This window comes from Petromyzon marinus, chromosome 76, assembly GCF_048934315.1.
Source record: "Petromyzon marinus isolate PM22_M1 ecotype Great Lakes invasive population chromosome 76, UKy_Petmar_22M1.pri1.0, whole genome shotgun sequence".
NCBI classification, from domain to species: Eukaryota; Metazoa; Chordata; class Hyperoartia; order Petromyzontiformes; family Petromyzontidae; genus Petromyzon; species Petromyzon marinus.
The window spans coordinates 3,072,963-3,089,360 of NC_133742.1; the positions used below are offsets into that span (position 1 = coordinate 3,072,963).

Genomic DNA, 16,398 nt, shown 5'->3' on the forward strand with positions numbered 1-16,398 from the left:
GTGTAGTAGTAGTAGTGGTGGTAGTGGTGGTAGTAGTGGTGGTGGTGGTGGTAGTGGTGGTAGTGGTGGTGGTGGTAGTGGTGTAGTGGTGGTGGTAGTGGTGGTGGTAGTGGTGGTGGTGGTAATAGTGGTGGTGGTAGTGGTGGTGGTGGTAGTAGTGCTAGTTGGTGGTAATAGTGGTGGTGGTGGTGGTAGTGGTGGTGGTAGTGGTGGTGGTGGTAATAGTGGTGGTAGTGGTGGTAGTGGTGGTGGTGGTAGTGGTGTAGTGGTGGTGGTAGTGGTGGTGGTAGTGGTGGTGGTGGTAATAGTGGTGGTGGTAGTGGTGGTGGTGGTAGTAGTGCTAGTTGGTGGTAATAGTGGTGGTGGTGGTAGTGGTAGTGGTGGTGGTAATAGTGGTGGTAGTGGTGGTAGTGGTGGTGGTAGTGGTAGTGGTGGTAGTGGTGGTGGGGTGGTGGTATTGGTGGTGGTGGTGGTATTGGTGGTGGTGGTAGTGGTAGTGGTGGTGGTAGTAGTGGTGGTGGGTGTCGTGGTGGTGGTGGGTGTCGTGGTGGTGGTAATAGTGGTAGTGGTGGTAGTAGTGGTGGTGGTAGTGGTGGTAGTAGTGGTGGTAGTGGTGGTGGTAGTGGTGGTGGTGGGTGTAGTGGTGGTGGTGTTAGTAGTGGTGGTAGTAGTGGTGGTGGTCGTGGTGGTAGTAGTGGTAGTTGGTGGTGGTAGTAGTGGTAGTGTTAGTAGTAGTTGGTAGTGGTAGTAGTAGTGGTAGTAGTAGTTGGTAGTGGTAGTAGTAGTTGGTAGTGGTAGTAGTAGTTGGTAGTGGTAGTAGTAGTGGTGGTAGTGCTGGGGGGTGTAGTGGTGGTGGTGGTAGTAGTGGTAGTTGGTAGTGGTAGTAGTAGTGGTAGTGCTGGTGGTGGTTGGTGGTGGTAGTAGTGGTGGTGGTAGTAGTGGTGGTGGTGGTAGTAGTTGGTAGTGGTAGTAGTAGTGGTGGTAGTAGTAGTAGTGGTGGTAGTAGTGGTAGTTGGTGGTGGTGGTAGTAGTGGTGGTGGTAGTAGTGGTGGTAGTAGTGGTAGTTGGTAGTGGTGGTAGTGGTAGTGGTAGTAGTGGTGGTAGTAGTGGTAGTTGGTGGTGGTAGTAGTAGTGGTGGTAGTAGTGGTAGTTGGTAGTGCTGGTGGGTGTAGTAGTAGTAGTGGTAGTAGTAGTAATGGTGGTAGTGGTGGTGGTGGTAGTAGTGGTGGTAGTAGTGGTAGTAGTAGTGGTGGTAGTGGTGGTGGTGGTGGTAGTAGTGGTAGTAGTAGTGGTGGTGGTAGTAGTGGTAGTTGGTAGTGGTAGTAGTAGTGGTGGTATCGTCAGTAGCATGCACAATGTGGGTATTGCTTCTGTGGCTGAGGTCGCTGTTAACGCTCACGGCCAACAACGGTGACGATTATCTGAACCGGTCCTGGGCCTCCCCTAGGTCGACTCAGCCTCAAATGAGTACCTAGTGCGGTGTAAACATCGCCACTGGGGAGACAAAGGCGGTCGGGCGTGGTGCTGGCCACCTACCCCCTCGTGTACCGTACCGGCCTTCATAGATGCTCGCTAACAGCACTTGCCCCTACAGTCTGCTAAGGCTATACGGGGGATCTTTGTCTTTGTAGCCTTCATAGGTGGTGCTGCTACTCGCTACTAACAGCACTTGCCCCTACAGCCTGTTACAGGCTATACGGGGGATCTTTGTCTTTTTTGTTTGGTTGGGTGCGTTGGTGAGTGGGTGAGTGAGTGGGTGAGTGAATGGGTGAGTGTATGAGTTGGTGAGTGGGTGAGTGTATCAGTGAGTGCGTGAGTTGGTGAGTGAGTTGGTGAGTGTATGAGTTGATGAGTGGGTGAGTGAATGGGTGAGTGTATGCGCCTGTGAGTGGGTGTCTGAGTGAGTGTATGAGTTGGTGAGCGTGTGGGTGAGTGGGTGAGTTGGTGAGTGTGTGAGTGGGTGATGGTATGGGTGAGTGGGTAAATTGTTGAGTGGGTAAGTTGGTGAGTGGGTGAGTGAGTGTGTGAGTGGGTGAGTGTATGGGTGAGTTGGTGAGTGGGTGAGTGAGTGGGTGAGGGTATGAGTTGGTGAGTGTGTGAGTTGGTGAGTGGGTGAGTGTATGGGTTGGTGAGTGTGTGAGTTGGTGAGTGGATGAGTGAGTGGGTGAGTTGGTGAGTGGGTGAGTGTGTGGGTGAGTATATGAGATGGTGAGTGGGTGTGTGGTTGAGTGTATGAGTTGGTGAGTGTGTGACTTGGTGAGTGGGTGAGTGAGTGGGTGAGTGAGTGGGTGAGTGAGTGAGTGGGTGAGTGCGTGGATGAGTGAGTGGGTGAGTGAGTGGATGAGTGAGTGGATGAGTGAGTGGGTGAGTGAGTGGGTGAGTGGATGAGTGAGTGGGTGAGTGAGTGGATGAGTGAGTGGATGAGTGGGTGAGTGAGTGGGTGAATGGATGAGTGAGTGGGTGAGTGGGTGAGTGGATGAGTGAGTGAGTGAGTTGGTGAATGAGTGAGTGAGTGAGTTGGTGAGTGAGTGAGTGAGTGGATGAGTGAGTGAGTGGGTGAGTGAGTGAGTGGGTGAGTGAGTGGGTGAGTGAGTGGGTGAGTGGCTGAGTGAGTGGGTGGGTGAGTGAGTGGGTGAGTGAGTGGGTGAGTGCGTGGATGAGTGAGTGGGTGAGTGAGTGGGTGAGTGAGTAGGTGAGTGAGTGGGTGAGTGGGTGAGTGGCTGAGTGGGTGGGTGAGTGGGTGAGTGAGTGAGTGGGTGAGTGAGTGGGTGAGTGGCTGAGTGAGTGGGTGGGTGAGTGAGTGGGTGAGTGAGTGGGTGAGTGCGTGGATGAGTGAGTGGGTGAGTGAGTGGGTGAGTGAGTAGGTGAGTGAGTGGGTGAGTGGGTGAGTGGCTGAGTGGGTGGGTGAGTGAGTGGGTGAGTGAGTGAGTGAGTGGCTGAGTGAGTGGGTGAGTGAGTGAGTGGGTGAGTGGGTGGGTGAGTGGGTGGGTGAGTGAGTGGGTGAGTGGGTGAGTGAGTGGGTGAGTGAGTGGGTGAGTGAGTGGGTGAGTGCGTGGATGAGTGAGTGGGTGAGTGAGTGAGTGAGTGGATGAGTGAGTGGGTGAGTGAGTGGGTGAGTGAGTGAGTGGGTGAGTGAGTGGGTGAGTGGGTGAGTGAGTGGGTGAGTGAGTGGGTGAGTGGCTGGGTGAGTGAGTGGGTGAGTGAGTGAGTGGATGAGTGGATGAGTGAGTGGGTGGGTGAGTGAGTGAGTGAGTGGATGAGTGAGTGAGTGGGTGAGTGAGTGGGTGAGTGGGTGGGTGAGTGGGTGAGTGAGTGGATGAGTGAGTGGGTGAGTGAGTGGGTGAGTGAGTGGATGAGTGAGTGAGTGGGTGAGTGAGTGGGTGAGTGGGTGAGTGAGTGGATGAGTGAGTGGGTGAGTGAGTGGGTGAGTGAGTGAGTGAGTTGGTGAGTGAGTGGATGAGTGAGTGGGTGAGTGAGTTGGTGAGTGAGTGGATGAGTGAGTGGGTGAGTGAGTGGCTGAGTGAGTGGGTGGGTGAGTGAGTGGGTGAGTGAGTGAGTGAGTTGGTGAGTGAGTGGATGAGTGAGTGGGTGAGTGAGTGGCTGAGTGAGTGGGTGGGTGAGTGAGTAGGTGAGTGAGTGGGTGAGTGAGTGGCTGAGTGAGTGAGTGGGTGAGTGGGTGGGTGAGTGAGTGGGTGAGTGAGTGGCTGAGTGAGTGAGTGGGTGAGTGGGTGGGTGAGTGGGTGGGTGAGTGAGTGGGTGAGTGGGTGAGTGGGTGAGTGAGTGGGTGAGTGAGTGAGTGGCTGAGTGAGTGAGTGGGTGAGTGAGTGAGTGGGTGAGTGAGTGAGTGGGTGAGTGAGTGGGTGAGTGGGTGAGTGAGTGAGTGAGTGGGTGAGTGAGTGGATGAGTGAGTGAGTGGGTGAGTGAGTGGGTGAGTGAGTGGGTGAGTGGGTGAGTGAGTGGGTGAGTGAGTGGGTGAGTGAGTGAGTGAGTGGAGTGAGTGGGTGGGTGAGTGGGTGGGTGAGTGGGTGAGTGAGTGAGTGAGTGGGTGAGTGAGTGAGTGAGTGGGTGAGTGAGTGAGTGAGTGGGTGAGTGAGTGAGTGGGTGAGTGAGTGAGTGGGTGAGTGAGTGAGTGAGTGGGTGAGTGAGTGAGTGAGTGGGTGAGTGAGTGAGTGAGTGGGTGAGTGGGTGGGTGAGTGAGTGGGTGGGTGAGTGGGTGAGTGAGTGAGTGGGTGAGTGAGTGAGTGGGTGAGTGAGTGAGTGAGTGGGTGAGTGAGTGAGTGAGTGGGTGAGTGAGTGAGTGAGTGGGTGAGTGGGTGGGTGAGTGAGTGGGTGGGTGAGTGGGTGAGTGAGTGAGTGGGTGGGTGAGTGGGTGAGTGAGTGGGTGAGTGAGTGGGTGAGTGATTGGGTGAGTGAGTGGGTGAGTGAGTGAGTGGGTGAGTGGGTGAGTGAGTGAGTGGGTGAGTGAGTGAGTGAGTGGGTGAGTGAGTGAGTGAGTGGGTGAGTGAGTGGGTGAGTGAGTGAGTGGGTGAGTGAGTGAGTGGGTGAGTGAGTGGATGAGTGGGTGAGTGAGTGGGTGAGTGAGTGGATGAGTGAGTGAGTGGGTGAGTGAGTGGCTGAGTGAGTGAGTGGGTGAGTGAGTGAGTGGGTGAGTGAGTGAGTGGGTGAGTGAGTGAGTGGGTGAGTGAGTGGGTGAGTGGCTGAGTGAGTGGGTGAGTGAGTGAGTGAGTGGGTGAGTGGGTGGGTGAGTGAGTGGATGAGTGAGTGGGTGAGTGAGTGGATGAGTGTGTCTGCTGCTACTCGCATCTACTAACAAGCCACTCGGCCCCACGTCCTGTTGCAGGCTACCCGGGGCACCTTTGTCTCTGTCTTTGGTAGAGGTGAACCATGTTGGCAGTGGCGCTTCTCCTGTTGGTGGCGAGCTCAGGTAAGTGAGAGACTTCCACACACGCGGCAGATGGCTGTGCCAGGCTAGGTGCACGGGGAGGTCACGTGGACAGACCCAGCAGGTGCCACGGGGTGACTGCTGTGCCAGGCTAGGTGCACGAGGAGGAGGTCACGTGACAGACTCTGCAGGTGCCATGGGTTGACTGCTGTGCCAGGCTAGGTGCACGAGGATGAGGTCACGTGACAGACCCAGCAGGTGCCACGGGGTGACTGCTGTGCCAGGCTAGGTGCACGAGGAGGAGGTCACGTGACAGACTCTGCAGGTGCCAGGCTAGGTGCAGGAGGTCACGGGACAGACCCTGCAGGTGTAATGGGTTGACTGCTGTGCCAGGCTAGGTGCACCAGGAGGTCACGTGGACGGACCCTGCAGGTGCCAGGGGTTGACTGCTGTGCCAGGCTAGGTGCACCAGGAGGTCACGTGGACGGACCCTGCAGGTGCCAGGGGTTGACTGCTGTGCCAGGCTAGGTGCACGGGGAGGACGTCACGTGGACAGACCCTGCAGGTGCCACGGGTTGACTGCTGTGCCAGGCTAGGTGCACGGGGAGGAGGTCACGTGACAGACTCTGCAGGTGCCACGGGTTGACTGCTGTGCCAGGCTAGGTGCACGGGGAGGTCACGTGGACAGACCCAGCAGGTGCCACGGGGTGACTGCTGTGCCAGGCTAGGTGCACGAGGAGGTCACGGGACAGACCCTGCAGGTGCCATGGGTTGACTGCTGTGCCAGGCTAGGTGCACGGGGAGGAGGTCACGTGACAGACTCTGCAGGTGCCATGGGTTGACTGCTGTGCCAGGCTAGGTGCACGAGGAGGAGGTCACGTGACAGACTCTGCAGGTGCCAGGCTAGGTGCAGGAGGTCACGTGACAGACCCTGCAGGTGCCATGGGGTGACTGCTGTGCCAGGCTAGGTGCAGGAGGAGGTCACGTGACAGACCCTGCAGGTGCCACGGGGTGACTGCTGTGCCAGGCTAGGTGCACGAGGAGGAGGTCACGTGACAGACCCTGCAGGTGCCATGGGTTGGTTGCTGTGCCAGGCTAGGTGCAGGTCACGTGACAGACCCTGCAGGTGCCATGGGTTTTTTGCTGTGCCAGGCTAGGTGCACGAGGAGTGTAGGAGAGCCCTGGCGCTGTGTGAGTGTGAGAGCCACGTGGTGACTCCTCCGTGGTGGTGGTGGTGGTCGCGTCGATGGTGACGATGACCATGACAGTGGTGACTATGACGATGTTGATGACGATGTTGATGACGATGTTGATGACCATGACAGTGGTGACTGTGACGATGTTGATGACGATGTTAATGACGATGTTGATGACGATGTTGATGACCATGACAGTGGTGACTATGACGATGTTGATGACGATGTTGATGACGATGTTGATGACGATGACAGTGGTGACTATGACGATGTTGATGACGATGCTGATGACCATGACAGTGGTGACTATGACGATGTTGATGACGATGTTGATGACGATGTTGATGACGATGACAGTGGTGATTATGACGATGTTGATGACGATGTTAATGACGATGACAGTGGTGACTATGACGATGTTGATGACGATGTTGATGACGATGTTGATGACCATGACAGTGGTGACTGTGACGATGTTGATGACGATGTTGATGACGATGTTGATGACGATGACAGTGGTGACTATGACGATGTTGATGACGATGTTGGTGACGATGTTGATGATGATGTTGATGACCATGACAGTGGTGACTATGACGATGTTGATGACGATGTTGATGACGATGTTGATGACCATGACAGTGGTGACTATGACGATGTTGATGACGATGTTGATGACGATGACAGTGGTGACTGTGACGATGTTGATGACGATGTTGATGACGGTGTTGATGACGATGTTGATGACCATGACAGTGGTGACTATGACGATGTTGATGACGATGTTGATGACGGTGTTGATGACGATGTTGATGACCATGACAGTGGTGACTATGACGATGTTGATGACGATGTTGATGACGATGTTGATGACCATGACAGTGGTGACTATGACGATGTTGATGACGATGTTGATGACGATGTTGATGACCATGACAGTGGTGACTATGACGATGTTGATGACGATGTTGATGACCATGACAGTGGTGACTATGACGATGTTGATGACGATGTTGATGACGATGACAGTGGTGACTATGACGATGTTGATGACGATGTTGATGACGATGTTGATGACCATGACAGTGGTGACTGTGACGATGTTGATGACGATGTTGATGACGATGTTGATGACCATGACAGTGGTGACTATGACGATGTTGATGACGATGTTGATGACGATGTTGATGACCATGACAGTGGTGACTATGACGATGTTGATGACGATGTTGATGACGATGTTGATGACGATGACCATGACAGTGGTGACTGTGACGATGTTGATGACGATGTTGATGACGATGTTGATGACGATGTTGATGACGATGACAGTGGTGACTGTGATGATGTTGATGACGATGTTGATGACGATGTTGATGCCCGTAGGTGTGAGGGCGTCTGGTTGCTATGGCAACGTGATGAACATCGACACCACGGGCGCGTCAGCGTCCACGGCGAGCCAGGACAACCTGAGCGTGACTGGTGAGAGCTCACACACAGACACAGTCACACACAGACACACAGTCACACACAGACACACACACACACAGTCACACACAGACACACAGTCACACAGTCACACACACACACAGTCACACACAGACACACAGACACACACACACAGTCACACAGTCACACACAGACACACACACACATACACACACACACACAGACACACAGTCACACAGTCACACACACATACACACAGACACACACAGACACACAGTCACACATACAGTCAGACAGTCACACACACACATACACACAGACACAGACACACACACAGTCACACAGTCACACACAGACACACAGACACACACACACAGCCACACATAGACACACAGTCACACACAGACACACAGTCACACACAGTCACACAGTCACACACACACACAGTCACACACAGACACACAGTCACACACAGACACACAGTCACACACACACACAGTCACACACAGACACACAGTCACACACAGACACACAGTCACACACACACACAGTCACACACAGACACACAGTCACACACAGTCACACAGTCACACACACACACAGTCACATATAGACACACAGTCACACAGACACACACACACACAGCCACACATAGACACACAGTCACACACAGACACACAGTCACACACAGACACACAGTCACACAGTCACACACACACACAGTCACACACAGACACACAGTCACACACAGACACAGACACACACACAGTCACACAGTCACACACAGACACACACACACATAGACACACACACACACATAGACACAGACACAGACACACACACAGTCACACAGTCACACACAGACACACACACACATAGACACACACACACACATACACACAGACACAGACACACACACAGTCACACAGTCACACACAGACACACAGTCACACACACACACAGTCACACAGTCACACACACACACAGTCACACACAGACACACAGTCACACACAGACACACAGACACACACACACACAGTCACACACAGACACACAGTCACACACAGACACACAGACACACACACACACAGCCACACATAGACACACAGTCACACACAGACACACAGTCACACAGACACACAGTCACACACAGTCACACAGTCACACACACACACAGTCACACACAGACACACAGTCACACACAGTCACACAGTCACACACACACACAGTCACACACAGACACACAGTCACACACAGACACACAGTCACACACAGACACACAGTCACACAGACACACAGTCACACACAGACACACAGTCACACACAGACACACAGTCACACAGACACACAGTCACACACAGTCACACAGTCACACACACACACAGTCACACACAGACACACAGTCACACACAGACACACAGTCACACACACACACAGTCACACACAGACACACAGTCACACACAGACACACAGACACACACACACACAGCCACACATAGACACACAGTCACACACAGACACACAGTCACACACAGACACACAGTCACACACAGACACACAGTCACACACACACACAGTCACACACAGACACACAGTCACACACAGACACACAGTCACACAGACACACAGTCACACACAGACACACAGTCACACACAGACACACAGTCACACAGACACACAGTCACACACAGTCACACAGTCACACACACACACAGTCACACACAGACACACAGTCACACACAGACACACAGTCACACACACACACAGTCACACACAGACACACAGTCACACACAGACACACAGACACACACACACACAGCCACACATAGACACACAGTCACACACAGACACACAGTCACACACAGACACACAGTCACACAGTCACACACACATACACACAGACACACACACACAGTCACACAGTCACACACAGACACACACACACATAGACACACACACACACATAGACACACACACACACATAGACACACAGACACACACACACATTCACACACACAGTCACACACAGACACAGTCACACACACAACAACAACAACAACCGCCATTCGCCACTAAGTGGCGGTGACGTCACCACGACGCTTGTGCCAGGCTATGTGCACCCTGAGGCCACGTGAAGTGTCGAACGCCCGCTGGCAGGAGGTCACGGGGCAGACCCAGGTGCCACGGGTCGACTGACTGAGATGACTGGCTGATGCACCACCTGTGCCCCCTACTGTGCCAACCCGCTGTGCTTTAGCCACCCGGCGTTCCGCTCGTTGTTTTGAGCGTCGCTCCTCCGTTGTTGTTGGAGGGCGACTGCCTCCAACTGCCCAGTAGCATCCTTCACGAGCCTCCTCCACAGAGGCCGATCTTGACACCGCTGGTACCAGTCATCGGCAAGTCCACTCAGCTCCACGTCCTCCTGTACCACATCACTCCATCTCTTCTCTAGCCCGTGCCGCGCCCGCTTAGCCCCCTCAATCCGGCCAAACAAAAGCTGTTTCGGCATGCGGTGGCTGGGCATGCGGGCTACATGACCCAGCCATCGCAGCCTTGCCTGCCGGAGGAGCTCACCGATGGGACCCTGCCCAGATCTTTCAAGGATTTGTGAGCTCCTCACACAATCCAGTCTGGTTAAACCCAGGATGGATCGTAGGCAGGCCAGCCTAAATGTTTCTAACCGGCAAAGATGTTCCACCAGGGGGGTCCACGTTTCGCAAGCGTAGAGAAGGGAGGGAATGACCATGGCCGAGAAGACCTGAAGCTTAGTGCGGAGCGACAGACCAGGTAGCTTCCACACAGCGTTACGCAACCGATGAAAAGATATTGCCACTCGACTGATTCGGAGTGAGACCTCTGCTGTTAAACTGGAGCCAGTCATAAGCACACTGCCCAGGTATGGAAAACTCTCCACTCTCTCCACAACTGCCCCATCACCGATTGGGAGTTGTGGGGGTGGAGTGTCAGATGGTACAAAATACCCAGGCAGGTGCTTAGTTTTGGTGGGGCTGATGGTAAGGCCCCACCTCTTAGTGGCACGCTCCAGTCTCAGCAGCAGCGTCTCCAACTCCTCCTCTAACTGAGCAGCTATTACCAAATCATCAGCATACATAACGTGGTTGAGCAATAGGGAGCCATCCCTTGACCGCACCCGGGCATCGATTAGCCTCCCATTATATCTGTACCATATGGATATTCCCCCGGTACAGCTATTGAAGGCTTCACGAACTACGTGGTCAAAATAGATGTTAAATAATGTTGGAGCCAGAGGACATCCCTGTCGCACCCCAAGGTGTACAGGGAATGGCTCTGACTCCCGGCCACGTAGTTTTACCCGGGCCCGCTCACCATCATGAAGGTCCTTAATGATCGTGAGCAGAGGGTCAGGTACTCCAAAAGCACGAAGAACGACCCAGAGCCCAGGCCTACTGATGGTATCATAGGCCTTGACCAGGTCAATAAAGCAGAGATGTAGGTCTTGTTGGAATTCCCTACACCTCTGCTGTAGCAGACGGACAGAAAATATGGCATCTGTGCAGGACCGCCCTTTCCTGAAACCACATTGGGGCTCCGCAAGCCTCTCCTCAGCGTGCCTGGCAAGGCGATGTTGAATAATCCTTGCCAGGACCTTTCCCGGCACACTGAGGAGTGAGATGCCCCTGTAGTTGTTACAGTCTGTGCGGTCCCCCTTCTTAATGAGGGGGACCACCAGCGCATCTCCTAGTCACCGTGATGATGACGATGAGAGAGATGCAGACTCCAAATATACAGCAGCAGGCACCGCCAGAGGGTCGGGATCGAGCCCACGACCACCTGCATATCAGCCGAGGGAGTCAACATCTCCCCTCAGCCGAACGCAACGCCACCAGTCAGTCGAGCAAAGTGGGGACCCGACTCAAAGTCAACAACTTGACCCCCCCCCAGCGCTCGCTCGCTAAGAAAGCGTCCAGCTCACCGCCGACCACCACCCACCACACCAACCCCTGACCCTCCTCCCCTCCCCCACTGCCACCACCAGGGGTGACGGCGTCCCAGAGGCTCGTGAACACTGACCTGAACCGCCTGAAGAACTACAAGAGCCGCATCGTGGAGGCCGGAAACGCCAAGTGCGTCGACGCGGCGGTCATCGCCGCCATCATCTCGCGCGAGTCGCGGGCCGGCAACGTCCTCGTCAACGGCTGGGGCGACGGCGGCAACGGATTCGGGCTCATGCAGGCGAGCTGTGGATGCAGGAGGCGGGAGAGAGCTGCGGATGCAGGAGGAGGGAGAGAGCTGCGGATGATGGAGGGAGAGAGCTGCGGATGATGGAGGGAGAGAGCTGCGGATGATGGAGGGAGTTGTGGATGAAGGAGGGAGCTGTGGATGCAGGAGGAGGGAGAGCTGCGGATGATGGAGGGAGAGAGCTGCGGATGATGGAGGGAGCTGTGGATGAAGGAGGGAGCTGTGGATGCAGGAGGAGGGAGAGAGCTGTGGATGCAGGAGGAGGGATAGAGCTGTGGATGCAGGAGGAGGGAGAGAGCTGTGGATGCAGGAGGAGGGAGAGAGCTGTGGATGATGGAGGGAGAGAGCTGCGGATGATGGAGGGAGCTGTGGATGAAGGAGGGAGCTGTGGATGCAGGAGGAGGGAGAGAGCTGTGGATGAAGGAGAGAGCTGTGGATGAAGGAGAGAGCTGTGGATGAAGGAGAGAGCTGTGGATGAAGGAGGGAGCTGTGAATGAAGGAGGGAGCTGTGGATAACGGAGAGAGCTGTGGATGATTGAGGGAGCTGTGGATGAAAGAGAGAGCTGTGGATAAAGGAGGAAGAGAGCTATGGATGATGAGGAGAGAGCAGTGGGTGGAGAGGGGGGAACTGTGGATGGAGGAGGGAGCTGTAGATGATGATGAGGAGAGAGTTGCCGATGAAGGACGGAGCCGTGTGGTTCAGATATTTAGACAAATATCTGAACTGGTCATGGGCCTCTCCTAGGTAAACTCGGCCTCAACTACGTACCTGGAGACAAAGGCGGCCGGACGTGGTGCTGGCCACCCACCCCCTCGTGTGCCACAGTGCCGGCAGCCTTCATAGCTGCCGCTACTCACTAACACCACTTGCCCCTACGGTCTGCCACAGGCTACATGGGGGATATTTGTCATCTTTGTTTGCGCGTGGGTCTAGGTGGACAAGCGCTACCACACCCCGGTAGGCGCATGGGACAGCGTAGAGCACATGAAGCAGGCGACGGGCATCCTCATCGACATGATCAACTCCATCAAGAAAAAGTTCCCCAGCTGGACCCAAGACCAGCAGATGAAAGGTTCCGTATAGCAGCAGCAGCAGCAGAAAAAAGACAAAGATCCCCCGTGTAGCCTGAACAGACCTTTGAGGCAAGCGCTGTTAGTTTTCATTTCAGTTTTTCATGTATTTGGCGTAGCCCTGTGAGCCACTCGGCTCTTAATCAATCGGGTGCAACCGCAACAAACAAAGAACACGTGAACAAGAAAACATCTTAAAGTGACTACGCCTGCTTACATTATGAGACCTCCTTTGCCAGTAACAAGATATAGTAATGGGGTTTTTACCCCTTTTAACTGGCACAAAAAACTGACACCTTTATTATACAAGGCATCGTGTTTGCAAATAACCACAACACAAGCAGTCAAAATGCAAACAAAAAAGAGAACTCTGATAATAATAATATTGGCACTGTCCTTGAATTTGATTGGTCCACACCAGAGACGGCTTTTCTTAGAGCCCTAGTCTCACACTGGTGTTGGACCAGAAGACGCCAAAAGGCGTACAACTCAAAAACAGCGCACCATCAGAGTATTGAGGACTCGGGGTGAGCATTTACATTATGAGACTTCCTTTGCCAGTAACAAGATATAGTAATAGGTTTTACCCCTTTTAACTGGCACAAAAACTGACACCTTTATTCAAGGCATCGTGTTTGCAATAACCACAACACAAGCAGTCAAAATGCAAACAAAAAAGAGACAACTCTGATGATAATAATATTGGCACTGTCCTTGAATTTGATTGGTCCACACCCGAGACGGCTTTTCTTAGAGCCCAGTCTCACACATTGGTGTTGGACCAGATGACACCAAAAGGCGTACAACTCAAAAACAGCGCACTATCAGAGTTATTGAGGGCTCGGGGTGAGCATTTACATTATGAGACCTCCTTTGCCAGAAACAGAGTTGTCTCTTTTTGTTTGCATTTTGACTGCTTGTGTTGTGGTTATTGCAAACACGATGCCTTGTATAATAAAGGTGCCAGTTTTTTGTGCCAGTTAAAAGGTGGTAAAACCTATTCCCCCCCAAAACACTCCGTCAAGGCTCGAATGGCTGTGGAAGGGTGGGCGTAAGTTACCGGGTGGCGGTGTTTGTGTGTGTGTGTGGGATTGATGTCTGTGCGCGTCACCACGTGCGTCCGAACGCAGGGGGCATCTCGGCCTACAACGCGGGGCCCGGCAATGTGCAGAGCTACCCCAACATGGACATCGGCACGACGGGCAACGACTACGCCAACGACGTGGTAGCCAGAGCCCAGTGGCTCCGCTCCAACGGACACTTCTAGGCAGAGGAGGAGGAGGAGGAAGAAGCCCCCCCCGAGCCACCGCCGCCACCACCGCCTCAGCCTCCACCGACCCCCGGAGGGAGCGACACGTGCACAGAGCGGGCGGAGAGGAATGATCAGCGTCACGGAGCACGTGTTCGCCAGCGATCGCAGCCGCCGACACAATTTGCTCACCGCTCCTCATCTTACGAAAGTTTCTCACCCACCACCCACATGCATCCAAAATCCTTTCTCGCGGACACGTGACCCACCCAAACGCAACCTCCACCACCAGGGTCCTATTGCCAATGCCCCATCGTGCAAACACAGACAAAGATCCCACGTGTAGCCTCTAGCAGGCTGTAGGGGCAAGTGCCGTGGGTAGCGAGCAGCACCTGTGAAGGCTACCGGCACTGTGGCACACGAGGGGGTGGGTGGCCAGCACCACGCCCGGCCGCCTTTGTCTCCCCAGCGGCGATGTTTACTACACACACTGCACCGGGTACTCATTTGAGGGCGATTCGACCTAGGAGAGGCCCAGGACCGGTTCAGATAATCGTCACTGGCGGTGTTGGTCGTGAGCGGCCAACCCCAACCCTTGCACACAGACACACAAAACACAACAACAACAACAACCGCCATTCGCCACTAAGTGGCGGTGACATCACCACGACGCTTGTGCCAGGCTATGTGCACCCTGAGGCCATGTGAAGTGTCGAACGCCCGCGGGCAGGAGGTCACGGGGCAGACCCAGGTGCCACGGGTCGACTAAGTGACTTGACTGGCCGGTGCACCACCTGTGCCCCCTACTGTGCCAACCCGCTGCGCTTTAGCCACCCGGCGCTCCGCTCGTTGTTGTGAGCGTCGCTCCTCCGCCCTCCGTTGTTGTTGGAGGGCGACTACCTCCAACTGCCCAGTAGCATCCTTCACGAGCCTCCTCCACAGAGGTCGATCTTGACACCGCTGGTACCGGTCATCGGCAGACACATATAGACACACACACATACAGACACCCACAGACACACACAGACACACACTGACACACACACAGACACACACAGACACACACAGACACACACAGATGCACACAGACACTCACAGACACCCACAGACACACATACTCACAGACACACAGACACCCACAGACACTCACAGACACTCGCAGACACTCACAGACACACACACAGACACACTCACAGACACCCACAGACACACACAGACACTCACAGACACTCACAGACACTCACAGACACACACACTCACAGACACTCACAGACACACACAGACACACACAGACACCCACAGACACACGCAGACACTCGCAGACACACACAGACACACACAGACACACACTCACAGACACTCACAGACACAGACACACACACGTGTTCCCCAACCCATAACATCCTCTCCCCCCGCCTAAGACACTTCGTAGTCGTAACAACCTGGGGTGCCTCGGTATCTTTAATAATAATAATAAAGAGTGGGCTCCTCTCCCCACACAAGCCCCACCCACTCTTCGTGTCTGCCCAAGCGACTTTGCGACTGTGCTTTGCGTGCGTACGCGAAGGGTTGGTGGAGTACCGGATGTCGTTGATATTTCTTTATTTATTTTTTAAAAGATTTTTTTTGTTGTTTTTGGACCGCTTTGCTGTCTTGCGCTAAAACCCGTGCTCATCGAGAAACACCGCAGCTGAACTACTTGTAAAGTTGCACCTTTTTCTGCCAGTTATCAAAGTGATGATGGTGATGAGAGACGCAAACTCCACATAGACAGCAGCAGCAGGCATCGTCAGGGTCGAGATTGAACCCACGACCTCCGGTGTACCAGGCGAGGTAGTCAACATCTCTCAGTGTCTAGGATTGAACCCACAACCTCCTGTAGACCAGGCGAGGTAGTCAACATCTCTGTCTGGGATTGTACCCACGACCTCTTGCGTACCGGGCGAGGTAGTCAACATCTCTGTCTGGGATTGTACCCACGACCTCCTGTGTACCAGGCGAGGTAGTCAACATCTCTGTCTGGGATTGTACCCACGACCTCCTGCGTACCGGGCGAGGTAGTCAACATCTCTCAGTGTCTGGGATTGAACCCACGACCTCCTGTGTACCACGCGAGGTAGTCAACATCTCTCAGTGTCTGGGATTGAACCCACGACCTCCTGTGGACCAGGCGAGGTAGTCAACATCTCTCAGTGTCTGGGATTGAACCCACGACCTCCTGCGTACCAGGTGAGGTAGTCAACATCTCTCAGTGTCTGGGATTGAACCCACGACCTCCTGCGTACCAGGCGAGGTAGTCAACATCTCTCAGTGTCCAGGATTGAACCCAC

The 16,398-nt window shown here is 54.1% G+C and overlaps 1 protein-coding gene across 2 annotated transcripts; it reads left to right on the forward strand.

Moving 5' to 3' along the window:
- Positions 1–4,833: 4,833 nt before the first annotated feature.
- LOC142907248 (lysozyme g-like) lies at positions 4,834–15,576 on the forward strand. Of its 2 annotated transcripts, none has more exons than XM_076056521.1 (5): positions 4,834–4,924; positions 7,465–7,560; positions 11,546–11,742; positions 12,683–12,821; positions 13,950–15,576. In XM_076056521.1, the coding sequence occupies exons 1-5, from the start codon at positions 4,885–4,887 to the stop codon at positions 14,084–14,086; spliced, it is 609 nt and encodes a 202-aa protein (XP_075912636.1). In that variant the 5' UTR covers positions 4,834–4,884; the 3' UTR covers positions 14,087–15,576. The 2 variants fall into 2 exon arrangements, with proteins under 2 accessions (XP_075912636.1, XP_075912637.1); XM_076056522.1 differs by having other exon boundaries at positions 7,465–7,557; positions 11,543–11,742.
- The last annotated feature ends 822 nt before the right edge of the window (positions 15,577–16,398 follow it).